The sequence below is a fragment of the Gastrolobium bilobum genome, unplaced genomic scaffold (assembly GCF_033153095.1).
Source record: "Gastrolobium bilobum isolate Gb01-03AN ecotype WA unplaced genomic scaffold, APGP_CSIRO_Gbil_v1 utg507835, whole genome shotgun sequence".
Classification (NCBI taxonomy): domain Eukaryota; kingdom Viridiplantae; phylum Streptophyta; class Magnoliopsida; order Fabales; family Fabaceae; genus Gastrolobium; species Gastrolobium bilobum.
In genome coordinates this window covers 7,064-31,774 of record NW_026897342.1, presented here as the reverse complement: position 1 = coordinate 31,774, position 24,711 = coordinate 7,064, and the positions used below count along the sequence as shown (strand labels likewise).

Here is a 24,711-nt window from a genome sequence, read left to right as displayed (position 1 = left end):
TCAAGATTTTTAAGTCAAGAGTAGAAAATCAACTCAACTTAAAAATTAAGAGGTTTAGGAGTGATAGACGAGGAGCGTACACAATGACAGGGTTCAAGGAATTTTGCGCTTTAGAGGGCATAATACTTGAAACCACTGCTCCTTACTCACCCCAATCAAATGGTGTTGCTGAGCGCAAGAATAGGACATTAACTGAAATGTTAAACTCTATGTTACTTACAGCTGGCATGCCTTCCCCCTATTAGGGAGAAGCAGTTCTAACTGCCAATCACATCCTAAATAGGTTGCCACACTCTAAGTTGTCTATGACTCCTTATGAGATATGGCATAAACGCTCTTGTAGATATGATACTATTAAGACTCGGGGATGTATTTCTTATGTAAGAATACAAGATCCTAAGAGACCTAAGGTGGGACCTAGAACAATTACTTGTGTATATCTAGGAAGTGCAGAAGACAGTGCTGCAAATAGATTTTTGGATCTATCTACAAATGTTGTGATAGAATCCATAGATGCAGAATTCTTAGAGAATAAGTTTATCAAAGACCACGGCTTGAGTGTTTCTGGATCTACAGATATGATTTTAGAATCTCCTATAGAATCTGAAACAAGCCCTTCTGACACTTACCCCACACAACTGGATGTTGAATCAGTTCCAGGTAGAGTATCTACGAGAGAGAGTTCCCAAAGATTTTGGCGAGGACTTTGTCACTTATCATCTAGAGGATGACCCATTCTCTTATCAAGAAGCGATGAGATCTAGGGAATCTCTACTGTGGGCAGAAGCCATAGATGATGAAATGAGCTCTCTGTTGTAAAATCATACTTGGTAGCTAGTCAATTTTCCAAAAAGGGCTAAGGCTATAGGCTGTAAGTGGATACTGAAGAAGAAGTTGAATAGTGATGGATCGATAGCTAGATACAAAGCACATTTAGTAGCTAAAGGCTATAGACAACAAAGTGGAGTAGACTATTTTGATGTCTACTCACTTGTATGTCATCTATCAACTATAAGAATTCTTCTTGCTTTGGCATCTATTGAACACTATGTAGTGCATCAAATGGATGTAAAGACGGCTTTCCTAAATGGAGAGTTAAATGAGGAAATATACATGGAACACCCGGAAAGGTTTGTCATGAAAGGTCTTGAGGACAAAGTTTGTAAATTAAACAGATCTTTGTATGGTCTTAAACAAGCACCTAAGATGTGGCATCTTAAATTTGACAAAGTGGTAAAGAGTTATGGATTTTAGTCTAGTTTTTCATATAAATGCATTTACCATCGCTTCATGTCAAATAAGATAGTCATCATTTGCTTGTATGTGGATGACATGTTAATTCTCGACTCTAATCATTCTGTAGTGAGTGACATGAAAGTTAATTTAGCTAAAGATTTTGACATAAAAGATCTTGGTATTGCTAATACCATTCTTGGTATGAAAGTAAGCTTTGAAAGGCAAGTAGTCTCCCTTAGCCAGACTCATTACATTGAGCAGCTACTTTCTACCTGGGGATACAATGAGTGCAAACTGAGTGAGACACCATATGATTTTAATAAAAGACTGAGTCCTCATGAAGGGACCAGTGTGGATCAATTAAAATATTCAAAATTGATCGATAGTCTCATGTATGCTGCAAGTTGCACTAGACCTGACATAGCCTTTACAGTTGGCATGCTGAGTCGTTTCACTAGTAATCCTAGTAAAGAGCATTGGGATGCCCTCGATAGGCTGATGAGATACCTCAAAGGTACCAAAGACTATGCTCTACACTAATCTGGTTATCCTTCAATTGTGGATGGATATTCTGATGCTTCATGGGGCTCAGAAATAGGAAATAGTAAGTCCACTAGTGGATATGTATTCACTTTGGGTGGAGCTACTATTACTTGGAAATCCAAAAGAAAGACTTGTATTGCATTGTCGTCTATGGAATCAGAACTTTTTGCCCTAGCCTCAGCCGACGAAGAGGCAAAGTGGATAAAGAATCTAATTATGGATATTCCTTTGACTCAGCTAAAGATTAATTCTTTAAGCCTATTTTGTGATAATCAAGCAGTTGTCCATGTTGTTAAAAATGCTCTCTTTAATTCAAAGAGAAGACATGTAAGATTGAGACATACGTTGTTGAATTATCTGAAAAAATAAGGAGTTATCACCTTGATCGATGTGAGATCGAAGGATAACTTGGCTAATGCTCTCACAAAAGATATGCCTAAAGATCGATTATTCAAAACAGTGGAGGAAATGAGGTTAAAGACTATATAGACAGGTCTTAATTACCATTTACTTACCTTTTAATTGTGTGTTTTGAATTATCGAATCTTTCTTTTGTTGGCCAAAATGATAAGCATTGTTAATATGTTTCATCGACGTTCATAGTTGCTGATTAATTTGAAAAGGGTAAGTTGTCTCATTCCAAACTTGATGAAGATAACTTGAACCTGATTCAAAGGTTCTACCTGGGAAACTTGTGTCATTCCAAACCTGATGATACAATCCAACCTGGTTGGACCATCCTTTTGGTTAAATGATCTCATTCCAAACTTGATGCTAGATTATTTGACTTTGAGGAATCAGTAATTGTGACATTCCAAATTGAAACATTGAAATAGTTGTTTGCATAAGAAGTCTATGGGACATGTTCTTAATTGAAACTTGACATCGCATGACTAGGTTATTGTAAGTAACATGACTATTGGTTCTGTTCATTGAAAATAGACAATAGTTATTCTCTTACAAATAAACTTAAGTTGATGGCTCTTTGCAAAACAAACTGTTTAGGCCTTATTCATAATTTATGAAACTGGCTTGATGCTTATGAACATAATATTGCGATGCTTTATGACATTAATATATGTTCTTCGTTGCCTGATGATATGATGCTAAGTCCTTTTAGTAGAACTAGACATCTTTGATAGATTATTCAACTGATTGAATTCATAATAATATGAAATTCATACTTGATATTCTACAGAGGATGGCAGAGATGGAGGAGAGCTTAATGAGAGAGATCTTGACTAAGATCACCTCCTTGACGAATGAATATATCATTTAGAGTATGTGGGGACTTGACAGTTCACCCGCTATTGCCCATTTTGATGGAGTCCATTTATTTGAGACTTACAGTTTGCTATCTTTAATTTATGAACATTGTTGATTGTGAACTGATTTTGAAACTTATTTTGGATGTTGAGATTTGGATGAGTTTAGATTGAATCTAAAACTCTAAATATTTACTTTGGTATGTTGGTCTCAGAACAGATTCATGATAATGATGATTTATTTATTTAGATTTAAAATGATGATTGAGTTTAATATTTTACCGTTAAAACTCTTTGATTGATCCGAGTTAATTGTCTTGGACTGAATATGAATGATTCATATTTGTTTGAACATTATATTGATCACTCTATTGGATTGTGCTATATGGTGAACATATGAGGAGATTGTTGGTATATTAATAATATAATCCAATAATATATATGTTCACATATAAGCCCAATAGGTGAAAGCAAGGTTATTTGGGACCATATGAGCTGGAGCCCAATAGCTTGTATTATATCTAGGGTTTCCTAAGCTGGAGGCAACACTGTTGAACATTCCAAACTTGATGTCTCTTGGTGTAATACTTCAAGCATCTCTAAACCCTTCTCTCTCAACCTCATAACCTCCAACATTTACCATGCTAACTTTACTTTATATATATATATATGTATATATATATATATATATATATATATATATATAGCGGTAGGCTATGTAGCACCGATACGACACCTGACACGACACGACATGACACTCCGACACGTCAATCCTAAAAAATTATGGATTTCGACACGTTGGGATACGTTTTAATATTAAATTATATTTTTAATTTATATAGTGTATATTTCATTTAATATTTAATAATTTAACAAAAAAATGAAACTAAATCAATAATACCCATCAACACGTTATAAAGATGGAAGCTTTAATAAAAAAAAATAAGAACTGGGATGAGAAAGAGATATAATATCAGATAAAGAGATCAAATCATATTATAGAGAGATCAGAGAGAATGAGATACAACAAGAACGTGATAGGAATTGACAACAATGATGTTGAGATGATCTCTTATCTACTTAAGGGGAAAAAAGAAAAAAAAAGTAAAATTGATATGATCAGGTGGAAGCTTTATTAATATATTTTAATTTTTAAAAAAAAAAATTAAAAAAAAATTAAAAAAAATTACGAAAATGTCATTTGACCGTGTCGGACACGGTCAAATTCGCGTGTCGGAATGGTCAATGTGTCATAAAAAGTTGACCGCGTGTCCGACACAGTGTCGGAGCGTGTCGCTGTGTCAGAGCGTGTCAGACACGACTCTCCCTGTTTTTACAAGTGTTCGTGCTTCCTTGGTGGTAGGATCCTTTGACACTAGTGTCAAATTTAAAGTTTGACACCTCATTTGATAGCCGTTAGATAAAAAAAAATCAATAGTATCACATGCTTATAAATCAGATTCGTTGATCTTTTTTAATCTAACGGCTTTCAGTTGAGGTGTCAAATTTTAAATTTGACACTGGTGTCTAAAGGATCTTAACACACAGATATATATATATATATATATATATATATATATATATATATATATATATTAATGAGGTTATATTCACAATCTTCTTACAACCACTTTTATGGTTGTTGGATCAAAGTCAAATCAACGACACTCATTTAATGTCATTTTATAACCGTCAATTTGTTTTTGATCTAACTATCATAAAAATGATTGTAAGGAAAAAAAGGTTGTAAATATAATACACACTCATATACATAGAGAGAGCAATTGATTTCTCCTCCTATTGGAGACAAAGGGCTTGTTTGAAATCAATTTTCAAAAACAGTTTTTTGATTTTCAGAATAAAAAAAACCAGTTTGGTAAGGCCTATTTTTTGTAAGAAAAAAATTAAAAACTATGACACTTTTTTTATTTTTAGAATCAAATTTAGAGAATATGTCAAGATTGTTTTTGTTTTTCATTTTGGTTTTCAACTTTAAAAAAAAAAACATAGAAAACAATTATTTCCACATCAATTCTACAAAATAAAATTAAGAAAAAAAGAACACAATCAGACAGGTCCAAAATGTTTTTTCTGCTAACTCAAAAAAGATATGGGGCCTGTTTTGATTGTTTTCTCTTTCCTTATTAAGTGGGGCTCACAATTTTTTTGTTTCATCGGTAGGAGACATTTGTCTTGTATAGCATGAGAAATTATTTTCTTATATATATATATATATAGGGGCAGGTTATATTTACAAACTACACTATGTTCTCCCGGGAGAACACTCATTTTACTATGTTCTCTCGGGAGAAGATAGTGTAATTTGTAAAAATTTATTAAAAAAGTTTGTAAACAGATCATTTCCCATATATATATATATATATATGGGATTTGCATTTGTCATTTAACATGATACAATAAAGTTTTCTACACACACAACATTTTGTAGGGCCCACACTTTCTGAAGAAAAAAGAAAAAGAATTACGACACGCAAAACGTATATTTATAACATTACACAATCACTTTTCCTACAACATAACTCTTATAAAACCCTATATATATATATATATATATATATATATATATATAGGGGAAGGATATTGTGACAACCAAGTTGTGTTACTTCCAAGTGACTACCAATCAATCTCACCGTTAGATCGATTATGTTGATCTAACGGTTATATTTATTTCCATCTTTGTATGGTCATGATTCTCCATATTTAAAGTGAAAGCATTAAATATGAGAAATCATAATCATACAAAGGTGAAAATAAATATAAAGTATTAAATTTGGGAAATCATGACCATACAAAGATGGAAATAAATATAACTGTTGGAGCAATATAACCGATCTAACGGTAAGATTGATTGGTAGTCACTTTGTAGTAACACAACTTGGTTGTCACAATATCCTTCCCCATATATATATGACAAAATCACTTCTCATGTTGCTGCAAGGGAAATTTTTTTGCAACAATTTATTATATTTATGTACTGATGGTAATATTTATAATAATAAAATTATTTTTTTTTCTTTGCCATATCAGTCGACAAGAGAAGAAATGAGTGACCCTATATATATATATAGAGCAGATTATATTTACAAACTTTTTTGTTTACAAACTCTTACAAACTACACTATCTTCTCCCGGGAAAACACTAGTCACATTATCTTCTTCTGGGAGAACATAGTACAATTTGCAAAAATTTGTAAAAAAAGTTTGTAAACAAATCTTTTCCCTATATATATATATAGAGGTAGGATCCTTTGACACCTCATCTGAGAGCCATTAGATCAAAAAAGATCAACGACTCTGATTTGTAAGCATGTGACACCATTGATCTTTTTTTATTTAATGGCTCTCAGATAAGGTGTTAAATTTTAAAATTGACACCGGTGTCAAAGGATCCTACCTCATATATATATATATATATATATATATATATATATATATATATATATATATATATATATATATATATATATAGGGAAAAACATTTCTCAACCAGCTTGAGATAAGTTTATCTTCGGCTACCCCAAAACTACGTCGTTTTATTTATTTATTTCCTTATATTAATTGATTCACATTTGAATGGTTATGATTCTCTTTTTTTGTCTCTTTCTTTATCACCGTTGATCCATCTTTGTACAATTTTGATCTACTAGCCGGAGATAAGATTATCTCAAGTAGCTTGAGAAATGATAAGCCCTATATATATAAATATATATATATATATATATATATAAGGCTTATCGTTTCTCAAGCTGCCAGAGATAACTTTATCTCCGGCTACTAAATCATAACCATACAAAGATAATTCAATGGTGATAAACGAAGAGAGAGAAAAAGAGAATCATAACCATTCAAAGATGAATCAATTAATATAAGAAAATAAATAAACAAAACGACGTCGTTTTGTGGTGGCCAGAGATAAACTTATATCAAATTGCCGGAGAAATATTTTTCCATATATATATATATATATATATATATATATATATATATATGGGTTTGTTTTTTCTGATGTTACTTTAGATAACTTTATCTAATGTTCATCAAAACGACGTCGTTTTGGGACGGAAATCATGGTATTTTTGTAATTTTAATTTATTTCAGGGTTATAATAGTCTTTATCACTCTAATTTTTTAATTTTTCAACCCCAAAACGACGTCGTTTCGATGAACATTAGATAAAGTTATCTAAAGTAACATCGAAAACTTTTTTCCCTATATATATATATATATAGGGGGCAATGCTTTTCTCATGTTATTGGATAGGAGGAAAGTTTTCTACACACTCAAAGTCATGGTGGGGCCTACACATAAAAAATAAAGAAAACAAAAAAATTATTGCACGCAAAACGAACTCTCACTGAGAAGAGAACTCTCCTACAACCTAAGAATTTTTTTTTCCATATATATATATATATATATATATATATATATATATATATGGAAAAAAGTTTCTAATGTTACTTTAGACAACTTTGTCTAATGTTCATCAAAATGACGTCGTTTTGGGGTTGAAAAATTAAAAAATTAGAATTACAAAGACTATTATAACCCTGAAATAAATTAAAATTACAAACACACCATGATTTCTGCCCCAAAACGACATTGTTTCGATGAACATTAGATAAAGTTATCTAAAGTAACTTTTAGAAAAAATAAATCCATATATATATCACAAAAAGCATGCTTTCCGCACTGAGAACGGTTTAACTATTAACTAATTGCTGCTTAGATTAGATGTCAATTGGCCTGGACGAGGGAAAAGCTTAACACCATGCCACTATCCACGCACAAAGACTCGACAGGGAGAGAAATACAATATGCAATCCCTGTCTTAACGGGATATGTTATTGGGCATTACTTTTCTCATACAGTAGGAAAGAAATATTTCATATTAAGAAACAAATAAAATAGAACTCATTAAATTCTTCTTTTTTTTTCTGAAAGCGGTACAATTTTTTTTATGAGTGCAATATAAAAAATCAATCTAATGCTATACGAGAATATGATTTTCTTATATTATTTTCATAAATCATAACAATAACAAGTTGAACAAATATAAAAGTTCTATAAAAAAACAAATCTAAAAGTCTTTGACAGTCATTTTTTTCTTCAAACTGTTTAATGCTGTTCAAGCATATGGGCACAACACCGTTTTTAAAAAAGTTGCAAAGCAGTTTAAATATATAGAAATAGCATTTTTTATTTCTGAATGTTTATATTTATAGATAATGCTCATCAGAAAGTAAGGATTTTTTTTTATTTAATTCAAAATAAATCGTGATCACAACTTATTATATATAAGGGTTAATATATTTTTATTTATTAATTTGAAAGACAAACTCATTTCAAAATTAATTTTTTCTTAATATATATAGAGGGAGAAAGAAGTATCATTTAAAAGGACACAAACTTGTGTCTTTTAGGTGATTTACACAAAGTTTGACCGATAAGACTTTATCGAAATCTGAAAAGTTACTTTTTTTTTTCTCTCTCTCAGTCACATCGTTGACGTGTAAAGTAAAAAAAAACAACTTTCAGATTTATACAAAGTCTTACCAGTCAGACTTTGTGTAAGTCACTAAAAGAACACAACTTGTGTCCTTTTAAAAGACATCCACTTAACCCGTATATATATATATATATATATATATATATATATATATATATATATATATATATATATATATATATATATGATTCGCTTTTTCTGCAGTTACTGCAAATAAGTTATCTACAGTAAGCCCAATACGACGTCGTTTTGGAACAAAAATCATGGTGTTTTTATAATTTTAATTTATTTCAGTGTTATTATAGTCTTTATTCTTATCATTTTCTAATCTTTCAATCGAAAATGACGTCGTTTTGAAAGTAAATGCAGATAACTTATCTCCATTAACTGCAGAAATATTTTTCTGATATATATAGGGCTTTGTTTTTCTCCTTTCACATGAGAATTTTTTTTTCCTACGCACACATGTTTAAGGTAGGTCCCACACCATTAAGAAATAAAAAAAAATAAAAAAACAAAGCACACATATCGATATATGAGTTACTTGAGAAATACTTTCTCCAACAACATGAGAAAGTATTTCTCCATATATATATATGGAGTTTGACACCATGATTTGAAGTTTGACACCTCATCTGAGAGCCGTTAGATCAAAAAAGATCAACGACTCTGATTTGTAAGCATGTGACACCATTGATCTTTTTTGATCTAACGGCTCTCAGATGAGGTGTCAAACTTCAAATTTGACACCGGTGTCAAATGATCCTACCTCATATATATATATATATATATATATATAGGGTTTCTCTTTTCTCATGTTACATGAGATCACATCTCTTATGTTATAGACACAACAAGTGATAGGTCCCACCACTTGTTAAAAAAATAAAAAATAAAAAGAAGATAGCACGGATTTCGATGCCTCACAACATTAGAAAATAATCTCCAACAACATGTGAATTTAATATATATACTACTTCAAAATAATTTAACTTTAATATATTGTTACTAAAAACATTTACACTTATATATGATGATGTATTGCAATACAATTTAATGTGTTTAACATCTCAAACAATATTTAATATATTTAAATTCGTTAAATAATTTGTTACTACAATAACAAATGATAGTAAAAAAATATTTTATACTGATACATTTTAAAGTTAACCTCAAATTAAAAATTAGTATTTATATAAACTAGAACTAGAAGCAAAATTAGAAATTTTCACTAATTTCAAGTACACACAATAATTATTTTAAAAATTAAATAATATATAACCCAAAAACTAGTAACCTTTTCTCTTTCTTTTTTTTGTGATATACTGCAATTGCTACAAACTAAAAGTTTAAATAATATTTTTATCCTTCTTCTGATAATTTTTTTTAATTTTTATAATTTCGATTAATTTGATTTTTAGTCTTTATGATTTATTTTTTATCAAACTCTATGTTTTCAGTCATTTTGATTTTGTTTCTTTAGATATCAATACTTCAATAAATATATATAATATGAATGATCTTTAATATAAAATAAAGAATAATATCTTAATGATAAGAACAAAACTCGAATAAATTAAAATATATCGACAATGAAAAAATTATAACTAAAATCCAGAAGAGTAAAAAGTTTAAGAAATCCCGAGTAATTTTCCCCCCCTATGATAAACAGTAACGGATAAGCAGTGTAATATATTATATAGCGGGGGGAATATTTCGAGGTAAAAGTTCTGGTTTAGATGTTCTAATGGATGAAATTCCCCTAATTAATTGAAGATACGTGAAGACAATTAATGTATTTGGCCATACCTTAGTGACTTTATCATTATGTCCATTTATTAATTAAGCATCCAGTAAATGGGTGCTTAATTTATTTCTATCTTGTAAGATGAGTTACTGTGGGAAGTTGTTTAGGGTTTGCCTTACGGAAGGAACCTTCCACAACTTTGGCAAGACAAAGAAACAGTCCACAATTTTACGTATGACGTATTCGAATCTGCTCAATTATAAAACCAACGAAAAGCTAAAAACAAAATAAAAGTCCATATTTGATCCGAAATCAAAAGTTCGTGCTTGCGGATCTAAGTTAAACAAAAACAATTGCAATAAAAAAAAAAGTTAAACAAAAAAGGCCAGCACCACAAAACAAAAAACGAATAATGACCAATATTTACCAAAATATAAAACATGAGTAAGTTACAAAAAAAAGTTGTTTAAAAGTACGAGAAAAACGTTTGTTATTTCTAAGGATATAATTTTATGTCATTTTAGATCCTAATCATTGATTTTTATTAATTATCGATTAGGATTTATTGGGTCGAATTTATTAATTAATTAGTAATTCACAATAAAATTTAATAAACCATAACCGTTGATTGACAGAAATCAACGATTAGGATCTAAAATGACATAAAGTTAGATCCTTTGAAATGACAAATGTTTTCCCCTTGAAGTAATGTAATTGGCTCCTTATATATATGTTTTATCTTCAATCAAACATTTTCATGTACATTACAATGAGGCTAAAAAACTCTTAATAATTATTTTTAAAAAATCTAAACTTTGATTCTCTTATAAAAGGGCTTTGTTTTTCTACTGTAATCGTAGATCACCAAGTTTTCCTGCACATAGAAGCAAGCTGGGTCCCACTAGTTTTTGTGGAAAAAAAAAAGATTAGGCACGCTTTACGAACTCAGAGTGACATAAGATAAACAATTTACTGCAACAGAAGAATACATTTTGCCCTTATAAAATTACAGTTTGTTTAATTCTTTTTTTTGTGGTAAGTACAGTTTGTTTAATTCTTACTAATATATTGATGTGCTCGACTATTTAAGGAGTTACATCTTTGTTTGATTCTGAAAGTGGATACTCCCCCGTCTTTCAAGGATTTTCGTTCTATCAGTTTATGTAATGTTATTTACAAAACTATGACAAAGTTGCTTGCTAATCGCTTGAGAATGCATATGGAGAATCTAGTCATGCCTAATCAATGTAGCTTCATCAAAGGGCGTCAAGGAACTGATAATGTCATAATAGCCCAGGAGATGATCCATTCTATGCGTTTAAGGCGTGGTGCTAATGATTGGATGGCCATTAAAGTGGATCTGGAGAAGGCTTATGATAGGATCAGTTGGGATTTCCTAAGGGATACTCTCCAAGATGCAGGGTTTCCATCACGTTATTAGCCTAATTATGTGGTGTACAACATCTTGCTCTATGAATGTGTTATGGAATGGGAAGACCACATAAGAGTTCCATCCTACTAGGGGACTTAGACAAGGGGACTCATTATCTCCTTATCTTTTTGTCTTGTGTCTGGAACGTCTAGCTCATCTTATTACTTTGTGTGTGGAGAAGAAGAGTTGGAAACCGATTGTTGTTAAGAAGGGAGCCCCCCAGTCTCCTATTTATTTTTTGCAGATGATTTGCTTCTTTTTGCTGAGGCTTCCCAGGACCAAGCTTCTGTAATTCAATATGTGATGGATTTATTTTGCGCATCCTCAGGCCAACGAGTAAATCACAATAAGACCATAATCTTCTTTTCTCGAAATGTATGTCTCTCTAAAGCTACAGATTTGAGCAATCAATTGGGGTATCTTTTGACCGCTGATCTTGGTAGATATCTTGGAATCCTCTTTCATCATAAGAGGGTTGGGAGGGAAACTTTCTCCTATATCTTAGACCGCTTACACACCCGTTTAAACTCTTGGAGTCATACTTCCTTATCTCTTGCAGGTAGAGTCACTCTCTCTAAGGCGGTCTTTCAAGCTATTCCTACCTACCCAATGCAGGTTTGTATTTTGCCCCGTAGTGTGTGTGATGATATTGAAAGAAAGATTCGAGCTTTTATTTGGGGATTATCAAGTTCAAATAGGAGACCTCATCTTGTTTCCTGGAATCAAGTTAGCCATAATAGAAAGGATGGAGGTCTGGGGATTCGATCAGTACGAGATATGAATACGGCTTTTATCATGAAGCTTGGTCATAGTCTTATTACCAATCCTGAGGCTTTGTGGGTTAAAATCCTAAAGGTAAAATACAGTATGGGCTCAAATTTGCTCCCTGAAACTAAGGCTTCAAAGAATAGTTCTGCTCTTTGGAGAGGTATTGTTCGTTTTTGGCCTCTTATCTTGAAACATAGTCGCATTCTTTTGGGAGATGGTAAGAGAACATCTTTCTGGTTGGACCCGTGGCTTCCAGGGTTTGGTCCTTTTCTTGAACAGGTTTTAGGTCAAGTTCCCAATGAGGCTATAAATCTTCGAGTTGCAGATTATGTTGAAGAAGCTGGTCAATGGGCCTGGGATCAATTTCAATACTTGTTACCGGTTCATATCACTAGGTGTATTATGAACTTGGTGCCTCCCCTATCGATGGATAGCCAGGATCGAGTTATTTGGGGTGAATCTTCTGATGGACTTTTCTCCGTTCGAACAGCATATAGGGTTCTTACTCACAATGAATCCACAATATCGGTATTCCTTGGGATTGTATTTGGAGATGGGATGGTCCAGAGAGAATTCAAACTTTCCTCTGGTTAGTGTTAAGGAATAAACTCATGACAAACTATAGAAGATTCCAGTGCAAAATTTCATCAACTGAGACTTGTCCTAGATGCAACCTTGATAAAGAGACGATTCTGCATGCTATCAGGGACTGCAAAGTTTCCAGGGAGGTTTGGAAGTTACTTGTAGACCAAAACCAATTACAGGATTTTGTGAATTTGGATCTTCAAGAGTGGATTCTGCAGAATATCAAAGGTGCCAATCGTTGGAGCTGTTATCCACAATGGGAGCTAATTTTTGGTATTACAGCTTGGTTTTTATGGAAATATAGAAATGATTTTGTTTTTAATGGTTCGAGTAGTAGTCCTTTTGGCATATTGCGCGCAGCTATGTCGTATAAGGATAGTGTTCTATTAGCTAAAGAGATGTTCTCGGTGACACGAGTGGAGTCGACATCTCGAACGGAGAAACTTATAGCTTGGTCCTTTCCTCCATTGAATTGCGTTAAGATAAATGTTGATGGGGCTAGCTCACTTGATGGTTTACATTCAGGCTGTGGTGGTGTCCTTCGAGATAGCTCAGGTAACTGGGTTATTGGTTTCTGTAAGAATTTGGGTAGCGGGACAACTTTGAATGCCGAATTATGGGCTCTTTTGGTGGGTCTAGAAGTAGCTTGGAGCAAAGGCTTTAGAAATGTGTGGTTAGAAGGAGACTCTCAGTTAGCTCAACAACTGATCCTTAAGGGGTGTTGCCAATCTCACCCATCTTCTGGTTTAATTAGTCGCATCAGAGAGCTTCTGGCCAAGGATTGGAATGTTACTATTTCTCATATCTATCGTGAAGGGAATGGTGTGGCCGATTGGTTAGCCGCTTATGCTAGCAACTTCTCTTGGAATGTTCAGCTTCTAGATCTTCCACCTCAGGAGTGTTTGCATCTTTTGCAGAGTGACTTCACAGGAATTCAGTGGCCTAGGCTCTGTGCTTAGGTTGTTCTTTCTTATTTTTTCTATCTGTTTTCATATTTTCATCTTGTATAAAAAAAAAAGCCATTATTTTCAAAATTTTGAAACTTTGAAGCAAAATTAATTTTTTTTTCATATTTTTCTTATCTTAAGCAAAGTTTTTTTTTTAAAAAAAAGCTAAACAAAAAGATTGGATCATTTAAAAAAAAATAAATTAAACATGACGGTCGCAATATTTAACAAAAGTTACAAAAATACTAATAAATGATGGATAATGCAATTTAATTTTTTTATTATTACATAATAATAAAAGAAAATGTTATATTTACCACTAACTAAGTTTACCACTTCTTTCCAATTTTTTATAGCCATTAGATAGTAATAACTAAAACATGATAAAAAAAAAAAAAAAAAGTTGAAAGAGAGTGTGGATGAAATGGTGGAAGAAAGAGAAATTTTTTGTATCAAATGAAAATCCTTGATTTGATTTCATCCGACCCAATAATTAATATCTGAATTAATATTAAAAACAAATCAAAATAAAATTATAATCAATTAACACGTGGTTAATTTGAACAGTGATAATAATTGATGCTTTGTGGAGGAACACGGTGTTCCTACTTGATGGAACGAAGGTATTACCGAGGGTCAAATCATTCATGTGCGTGTCCTGTGTCCTGTGCTGTGACCACTCTCTTCTCTTACAGTTGACGCTGATTTTTATAACTTATCTCTTTTCTTTCCCTTTTTTATTTATTTATTTTATTATTTTTAATTTCATATATTTTTCTTTAAATAATAAAATAAAATAAAAAGAAAGCCTTTCACTTTCTCTCTTTTCTTCTTCCACTGCTTGTTGACGAGACAACGCTTTCAAACTCTTCATAAACTTCAAAAACTACGCGTCCCTTCCTACGCACAACCAACACCCCAAACATAAACCCTAACTTTCTCTCTCCTCTCTCTCTCTCTCTCCCTCTACGCGTTTTCCTGGAAAATCCATTATTTTCCGGGAATTTGATTCGAATTTCGATCACGTTGTAAAACGCAGATCGCACTGGTCTTCGTACTGTGATATAATTCGCGCGCTCACTCCATGTATGGAAGACAAAGACGGAGCAGCATCTTCCGATCCTGCAACCACCGCTGAGTTCGCCGGCGAGTCGAGCTGGACACTCGGCGCCGATGACTCGGACGGTGCCTATCTCTTCTCCGGCGACAGGGAGAGAAGCATACTCGGCGACTTCGGCTGGAACATCGAGCCGGACCAACCGAACCGGATCGGCGCCGACGACCGATTGTGGCTACCGGCTCACTCTGCTCTGACCGGTTCGATCGAACCGGCTGAGATTGCTTCGGCTGCGGCATCGTCCAGGTCGAATAACCAATCGATGTCTTCCAGCTCCAGCGAGGATCCGCCGGAGAAACCCACCGTCTCCGACGAGAAACCGCCTGAGATTCCGTGAGTTGGTGCAAACGAAAAACTTGCTTCACTGCTTTCTCAACTTTGCTTTCGTTCGTGCGTGCGTGCTTGCTTGCTTGCTTGCTTGCTTCTCCGTATGGGTGAATTCGTAATTAACATAAAATTCTGAGGGGGGAAACGGAATAAAAATAACTGAAATCCACATCAACCAAATCATAATCGAATCAAGTTGTGGTTTGTTTGTTTCTTTCTATGTATTTTATTTTATTTTATTTTCATTTTTATTTTTTAACTTCTTCGGTGTCAGTTCATTTCTCAGTCCGTACAATCAGGAATCTTCTTCGCAGACAGAACATTAAGTGATTGTTTTTTTTATTGGGTGTGTTTCGAAATTTTGAAGAAGTCATGGGTTGAAAATAAAATAAGGCAAGAAATTGGGGTTGAAAAAAGGAAAAAATAAAATGGGGTTGCCTTTTCGGGTATCTAAAGTTTCAGCCCACAAAAACCGCCGTTATTGCGGTGGGAATGGCGTGCTCCAAGCCATCCAAGCTAATATAAAGCAGAATGATAATAATTTAGTGGTTTTCATTATTTTCGTATTATAGTTGTCATTATTACACATTGTTTTTATGAAAGTTAGAATATTTAATGGAAGAAAAATGCCACAAAATAAAGGGGTATGATAATAATATTAGTTGGGCTCCACTTTTTTCGTTTTTTTTCTTCTTCTCTTTTTCTCTTTTTCCTAAATTAGTTATACTTACATGGATTGCTTTTTAGTTTTCGGCATTAATAAGATTCTAACCACTTGCAGCTTTTTGTTCACATTATATGGTCATTTGATGCTTATTCATTTCACTGCTATGTGATAGCATTGGCATTAGTTGGCATTTTGTGCTCACAACTATCGTTTATGCCATACATTGTGAATATAAGTTGCATGACATAAAGCTTCTTCCCCTAGAACAATGCTTGCGTGTTTTCATTGCAAGGCGGATCTCTCACCCCTTTTTTTTTTGTGGTCCATATTTTTTGTTCATTAGTATCTTATTCATTAACAAAATATTAATATATATATATATATATATATATATATATATATATTTAGAACTTAATTATCTGTATGAAGTTGTCGTGCGTCTTAGTTATGGGATGGCTATCATGCAGACCTACTTTTGTTTCTTTTGACCCCACTGCAATGTGGATCATATTTTTTTAGTTGACCTGTAGTAGCCTTTGCACATAAATTGAATTTAATGATGATTTGAAAATTCTCGATTGGCCTTAAGTGAGGCTTTTAGTGAAATTATCATCAAAGTATTTGATCGTTATAAATAGTATTTCAAGGACATTTCCTATTTCTTTCTTTTTTGGTATATTGGTAGTCGATGCTAATTAACCTACAACCGCTGCTTAAATTTTTATCCAACTTAATTACTTGAGAGTTATGCCCATTCATACATGACATTGTAAATGATAATAATTGAATATATATATATATATATATATATATATATATATATATATATATATATATATATATATCCCACTCGGCTATATATTTGATAGGCTTGACCCCATACATTTCTTTAATTTTTTATGAGATTGTTAACTGTTGAAACTTGAATTTAATGTGTACTATCGTAGTTGCCTTAACTTAGTTCCCCAAGATTTGAATTAATGCCAACTTCATGATCAAAATGTACGCATCATGGAATCTTTGAAATCCAACGAAAGATCAAAGAACATAAATGCTTATCATTAATTCACGTTACTTTTTACAACATATGCACCCCAAGTATTTACATAGAAATGGTGTATATGTACTTAATTTTGCTATGATCCCAATGCAATAGTATTGTGTACGTATGATTGATAACGTGGAGAAATATCAAATCTCTTTCGGGTTTCGGTTATGACATAGTTTTTCTTGTTATTTTGATTTTCAGTATGCTTCTTTTATTTTGATAAATTGTAGATGACATATTTTGTAGGAGTAAAAGTAAGAAGAAGGGGCAGAAGCGAATACGGCAGCCACGGTTTGCATTTATGACAAAGAGCGAAGTTGATCATCTTGAGGATGGCTACAGATGGCGGAAGTATGGTCAGAAGGCAGTTAAAAATAGTCCGTTCCCTAGGTTTATAGCTACCTTCTCATCACATTAACATTTAATTAATTAAGTTACCAAAATTCTTCCCAATTACTACATATCATATATAATTGATTACTTTGTGGCCCCCCTTTTTTTTTCTCAAATATTTTCACACTTAGGATATGCTAAGGAAACAAAATAAGCAAAAAAGGAAATGAGAGAAATGAAATCTGAAAATCAACCTAGCTTGCGATGCATGCATTACCAAATTTCAATCCCTTCTCGTTTTATTTGTTTACCCGAACCAGGAATTTGTTTGGGAATATAAAAAATAGGAATAATATGTAAGAAATGCAAATTAATTATGATTCCAGATATGATACATATGTCTATATTATCTGCGGAAAGGTCAAATGGATATTGTTGGCAGCTATAAATATATGAGTCCTTATACTAAACAATTTTGATTATTGTACAAGAAAAGTTAATTGACAACTTTGCGCTAATTATTCTAATGGATAGTGTGATTAAGTGAGGGAGGGAGCTAGGGGCTAGCGGGTACATTCGTTCCCTTTCAAATTTATATAAACCTTTAGAAGTGAGTATTATTTTTAATTTTTTGATCATGTATCTAGTTCGCCCCTTTCAAACTTTACAGAAACCTTTAGTTGTAAGAATAGTTTTTTTTTTTTTTTTAATATCATATAAATATTTATAACTTAAAAAAAAAATTCACATTATAATTTGTTCCCCTTCAGAAAATGTTCTAGGTCCGCCATTGCTGATGCATATATATACATGTCTTGTACAGGAGCTACTATCGTTGCACAAACAGCAAATGCACGGTGAAAAAAAGGGTTGAACGCTCCTCAGAGGACCCAACTATTGTGATTACTACATATGAAGGCCAACACTGTCACCATACCGTTGGATTCCCTCGAGGGGGTATCATTAGTCATGAAGCTGCCTTTGCGGGACAGTTGGCTCCTACAATGTCTCAGTTCTATTATCCAATTCAATTACCCAGATCAGACAATACTTTTACCAGTATTTCTCAGCCTTGCCAAGCACATGATGAAGCTGGAGGATCCAACACTACAACAATGCCATCTGATACATCTCCACAGCCTCCCACGGATGAGGGACTACTTGGAGATATTGTTCCACCGGGAATGCGCAACAGCTGATAGAAATATATGATGGTATATACCCAACTTTGCATTATCTATCTATCCTTTTTTAATTACATAATCAAATGCATTTTATGGATTTTAACGAGAGATTGATAAAAGTAAATGCTCGTCAATTTTCTTCTAAAATGTAAATAATTTAGCGAAGTCCATATATAATTAACAACTTAAAAAATTGAACAATTTAGTAATTTTATTTTTTATTTTTAAGTATGGCTGTGTTGCAATGGCCAGGGAATGTTGTCGTGTAATTTTTGTATCTCTTATAAAGCCTGAGAGGAAATGAGTACTTTTAGATATATATACTATATTATAATAGAAATGCTGATCATGATAATGGCCTAGACTACAATATAATATATTAGTTTTAGAACAAGAATAATCTTTTGTGAATCAATTAATAATTTGTGCATTACTTTGCATTCTAGCATTGGTACGGTTAGAAATTATGTATTGGCAATAATAGGGCGTTGATGAACTCTAGCTGCCAAGGTAACTACGCTCAGATCGATGTTTAGCTATGGTGATAAATTATTAAGAAGTTTAGGATATTAAGCCTTAATTTCGGCAATAAAAATAGTTTACTATAAGATTGTAAGTTGTAACGTGTAACTTGTAATTTGAGTAGTTACTTAAGCTCTAGCGCAGATTTCGGAGATTGGAGACTAAATTTTGCTTTAACTAGGGCTAAAAGTTTGGAAAATAGGTAAAAATTGGAAACAATTAGTTTCTATGACATTAAATTTTCGGTATGTGTTGGGCTTCTTTGTTCTGAAAAAAATGACATTGTTTTTTGTTTGGTGGAGAAAAAATGACATTTTAGTTTGGATACAACCAGTTAAAAGTATTACTATTTTTTAGAGATTAAAATTATTCATATGTTTTCATTTAATATCTTGATCAACTAGTAAGACAATGGGGGCTGGAAATAATATTCTCGCGTTACATGACCTCATATTCCACCATTAGTGAATGCTAAAACATTAGAGTACTATATCCAAAGAAAGCATGATATATATGGTTCGGCCTATCCTTCTTTCTTAAGATCTGCTTGCCAGTGGTCGGCAACTCGAGCATCATTACCAGCATCATGCACATTTTTCAGTGGCTAAGAACTTCTCTGGCACTACTGTACGTTACTAAAAATCTTCTGGCAGTACCTTATCTTGACTGCTACCCACTTCATGATGCTGTCTTCACGAGCACTTAGACATCTTTCTTTGTTAAAGTAAGAAGATTGTTGACAACTTTAAGGAATTCAAAGAAATTGCCCTTCAAATGACTGCTTTTAGAACCTTACGAACAATTAATGAACCTTTTTTGCTCCAGAAAAAAAAAATAGGTGAAAAGAAAGTAGAGTGGCTATGGAACTATTTATTGTCTCCTCAAGAAACATATCTTAAAAGCTTATCTCTATTTATACTATTATTTTTTTCTACTAGCACCTACTACAATTTATTATAACTATATACTGATAGTTATAATATAGTTGTTTTTTTTTGTGTCTTTAGAAATTTTTTCGAAATTGTTGGCCGAAAAGTTTGATCAAACGGTGATTAGAATGACAGTAAATTGAAAAAAGTGGTAGTATAAATATTCTACTGTCTATATATATATATATGGGATTTGCATTTGTCATTTAATATGACACAACAAATTTTCCTACACATACAACATTTGGTGGGCCCACACTTTTTGAAGAAAAAAGAAAAAAAGAAAATTACGGCACGCAAAACGAATCTCTATAACATTACACAATCATTTTTCCTACAACATAACTCTTATAAAACCCTGTATACATAGAGAGAGAGAGTTTTATTTTGTTGTTCATCTTCTTTTCCTTCTATGGACCTTGAATTGTTTAATCTTTGGTTTGAACTTTCTACTTTTTGCTTGAAAAGTCAGCTCCGCATGACATACTGTGTCTTTTTATGGGCAGATCAAGAAACTTTGGTAGGTCTTCAGCTGTCTTTAAAAAGCCAGTTCGATTATATCTACACAGAGTTAATAAAAGATTCGCTGTCTGTTACTTTCAAAAAGAACATGACATATCATAATAGATAGAAGTTCACGCTCAAAGTGAGGAACAGGCTCATATAGTCATATTTGTTGGGATATTCAAATGTGTTTGTATTGATGTTTCACATTAGTCGATAATGGCAAAATGAAATGCTTATAAATGAGAGGATGCATAAACCCAATATTTTAAGATATTAGGTTGAGATATGGTGTAGGTCATGGGCCCACCTGACATATATGTATGGAGTTTCTTGCAAGTAAAATTGTGGTTGAAAAAGCCATCGTTATTCTAGCACCTCCATAATTACCGTAATCTATTTAATTTAGCTAAGTTAGTCATGATAGAGGTACACCGCTACCGTTGTTGATTAATCTTATAGTATGAGTCTCGTGGCTTCAAGCATGAAAGAGAAAAGAGAAGGGAAAGAAACAACTTATAGAGATCAGGTAGACAGGTACACGCTTGTGTTATCAGTTCAGGTTGATATGGATAATATCTAACAGCTATCGACTCGTATGAGATTTAAACTTAAATGTGAGTCATATAAAGGTATATAAGGATTAGGGGCTAGTGCCACATTCCTCTATATAATTGCTGCTATCCTCTTGTAGTGATGATGTCTTTGATGCGCACGTGTTATGGATGGGGAACCGAATCCATTAATGACTTTGGCCTTGTCTGGCTTTCTACAGATTGATTCCATACATAACAAATAGCAGTATGATGGTGGGAATGGATTCTTTATGTTAAAATTTCACACAAATGAATATTTTATTTCTATTTCTCACTTTATAGGTATTAAATAAGTGGGATTTAATTAAAATTTATAGAGATATGTACAAATTTTTTACATAATATAGTCATGTGAAAATTTAACATAAAGAATCCCTTGCGTATGGTGGTACGTACCTATGTGATTAAGGGACACGACGACATATTGTTCATTTCGCATGTCTGTGTTATATTGATCTGGCATCCTGCCTGTTATCCATGTACTTCTGTTACCACTTTGTTTGATGGGTCAATAATCCTTGTCATGATTTGATTCAGATGATGATCGAGTTGGAGTTGAGAAGATGCGTGGACATGCATGCTTTCTTATTATCTACATTCTCTGAACAAGTAGGCCATAAGAGGCAGCAATTTTTCCTTTCTTTAAGCAGCAAGTCCTTTTTACTTATAATTTGTCTCGAGAAGCGAATCTAGTAGTCATGCATGGGTACTATATCTACCATGGCAGCAGGTTGTAAGAGGTTGCAAACGAAAAAGTTTGTAAATATAACATGTTCCTATATATATATATATATATATATATTCCGATATTATTCATTTAGTGAAAGTGATAATGTATGTATACAATTTATATTTATTATATATGAGTGATAACCACCGCATATTCCGATATTATTTATTTAGTGAAAATGATCATGTATGTGTACAATTTATATTTATTATATATCAGTGACCACATATAATGTTGTTGTGTCTCGGAGTCCGGCAAATTCTAAATCCGGCCTTCTTCAAGTCGGCATGTGAAAGTGTGGGTGAACAGCAAATCGAAAATCAAACAAACAGAGAAAATGGAGGAACAGATAACACCAAAAATTCTAATGTGGAAATTTTTTTTGATGTGAAAAGTAAAAACTACAAGACAAAGTCCAAAAAAATATTCACTATATGTATAATGGGATTACAAAAAATTTTCTCTAGCTCACTAATAAGAGAAACTCACCCTCTAAAGGATAGATCCACTCATAAGTGTCTCATGCAAGTGTTTTTCTCTGTAAAGGGAATATATGAATCCCACTCTACGTGATATTCTTCTTCTTATTCGGCAATGATGTTGAGTTTCTTTTTCTTAGAAAATTTTCATCTCTGGCTTGCTTTCTTCTTGTTTTCAACTCTTTGCTTTTACATCTCAGTATCTAAGATTTTTTTTATAAATAAGAGATTAGGACACATATTAATTGGACCATATCTATCATTGACGACGGACCCAGCAAATGTGTACTTATCAAGCTCTTCACCGCCAACCCCCTTTTCTTTCATTTGAACTTTTTACTTCTCCTTCATAGTAGAAGTTATGAAACCTAAATGCCCACCATATCCTCGCATCCATTAATTGATGTTTTATGAAATATATGTTTTGTTCACTTCAATTTTTTTTATACATATATTTGACAAAAAAAGAAATACTCTTTTTTCCATAATTTCTATGGCTTTCTCTTGTTAAATTTTACTATTATAAATTCGTGAAGCGTATGCTTACATCTTCGTGGTTCATATTTTACATGGCCTTAAAAAAGAATGGGCAATGCAGGTGCGGAATCAGTTGCGTGGAATTCGATATTGCTTTGGGAGTCGGCAGCCCACGTTGCTTTATGCCGCTCACTCCACTTTCTACTTTCAACTTTCCACTCCTTTCCTTTTCAGATGTGTTACCCTTCTTTTATTTATTCTCATTTGCTGCTTTTCTTTCTTCTTCTTCTTCATTGCCTTTTACCGTCTCTTTGTCCCTCACCGTGATATTATATTTGAATTATAGTTCGTAATTCATTATATATTTCAACCTAAAAGTATTTTGTTTTTACTATTTGAATCATGATTTTGAGACTTAGAATTATGCTTTAATATAATTCAATAAATAGTTTTTTCAAAAATGTTATTTGCATATAAAACTCAGTTTACATATCCAAGACTGAAACTTGATATTTGCAAACTATATATAATCTAATCATATTATTAACTCTGAAGTGTTAGCACTTCATTTAGTAGGAATTTGAGACATATTCTTACTTGTGTTGTAAAAGAATGCCAACTGATATATTTCAGGTTGCTATATAGGGAAAAAAGAAGAGACTATACATCACACGCGTGAACTCAGTCACACAATCTAACTCAATAACAAAATAACCATGCATCGGATAATTGACTAAACTATAAGTGGTTACAAGTAAAATTCCAAGTAGCTTATTGCACTGCATGGTGGTGATTTGCATCTGTTAGAGCTTCAACTTCCTGTTTGTTATCAGCCTGTATATATTGTATGACCCTGTAAGCTGGACAATGGATATCAAGGAGTCCTAGCTTGGTGAGGAAATGGGTGCTGGATGAAGAGGTTTTGTGAAGATGATGCGAAGAGAGTGAGAGCATATGAATGAGGCCATAGAAATTTTTTTATCCGATGACATGACAATCAATTTTAATATGTTTTGTTGGCTCATGAAAGAATGGATTGTGAATCACGTGAATTGCAAATAGATTATTGGAATATATAGAAGCTGGTTTAGTGGTGGAAATACCAAGGTCCAAGAGAAGATAATGGAGCCATTGCAATTCACAAATTAGCTAGGGCTAGATACTCAATTTCGGACGAAGACCTTAGAATTGTGCCTTGCTTCTCTGATTTCCATGTAACCAAGGACGAGCCAATGAAGACACAATAGCCTATCCCAAAGAGACAAGTATTTGGGCATAAAGCTTAGTCGGAGTAATGCAAAGCCAGTTTTGAGATGGAAATAATAAGCCAATTGCAAGATGGTCTCACATGATTTTTGTTTCAAGGATTTGTTTTGCTAGTATGAGGTTTTTTATGGCAAAGGATGTGCTCAAGTTTTTGAGGGTGAAAATATTCTTCATGCCTTGCCCGACTATCAACATATCATCTACATAAAGTAGAAGTATAATGAAGTCACCATTGTCATATCTTTTAATGAACACATGATGGTGTAGCTTGAGTCTTCTTAAAACCATGTTTCGACTTGAAGGAGTCAAATTCTTGTATTACTGTCTTGGTGTTTGCTTTAAACCATGGAGGTTTTTTCTTAGTCGACATGCTAAATATTCTTTACCTGAAACCTTAAAGCCTTCGGGTTGCATGTATATTTCTTTCTCTAGATCTCCATGAAGGAAAGTCGTCTTCATGTCTAGCTGCTTAATCTCCAGAT

At 32.9% G+C, this 24,711-nt stretch overlaps 1 protein-coding gene across 1 annotated transcript; it reads left to right on the top strand.

Annotated features, from left to right (window-relative positions):
- The first annotated feature begins 14,943 nt into the window (after positions 1-14,943).
- On the top strand, positions 14,944-22,160 carry LOC133306139 (probable WRKY transcription factor 57). Its single transcript, XM_061506417.1, has 4 exons — positions 14,944-15,500; positions 17,456-17,599; positions 18,366-18,756; positions 21,815-22,160. Exons 1-3 carry the CDS (start codon positions 15,139-15,141, stop codon positions 18,739-18,741), a joined length of 882 nt encoding a protein of 293 aa, XP_061362401.1. The 5' UTR covers positions 14,944-15,138; the 3' UTR covers positions 18,742-18,756; positions 21,815-22,160.
- The last annotated feature ends 2,551 nt before the right edge of the window (positions 22,161-24,711 follow it).

Excerpts from the sequence above, each read along its gene's own strand:
- LOC133306139 (XM_061506417.1), top strand. The coding sequence starts at position 15,139 with ATGGAAGACAAAGACGGAGCAGCATCTTCCGATCCTGCAACCACCGCT. Across the intron at positions 15,501-17,455 it reads GAGAAACCGCCTGAGATTCC|GAGTAAAAGTAAGAAGAAGG; the intron begins GTGAGTTGGTGC and ends CATATTTTGTAG. Across the intron at positions 17,600-18,365 it reads AAAAATAGTCCGTTCCCTAG|GAGCTACTATCGTTGCACAA; the intron begins GTTTATAGCTAC and ends TGTCTTGTACAG.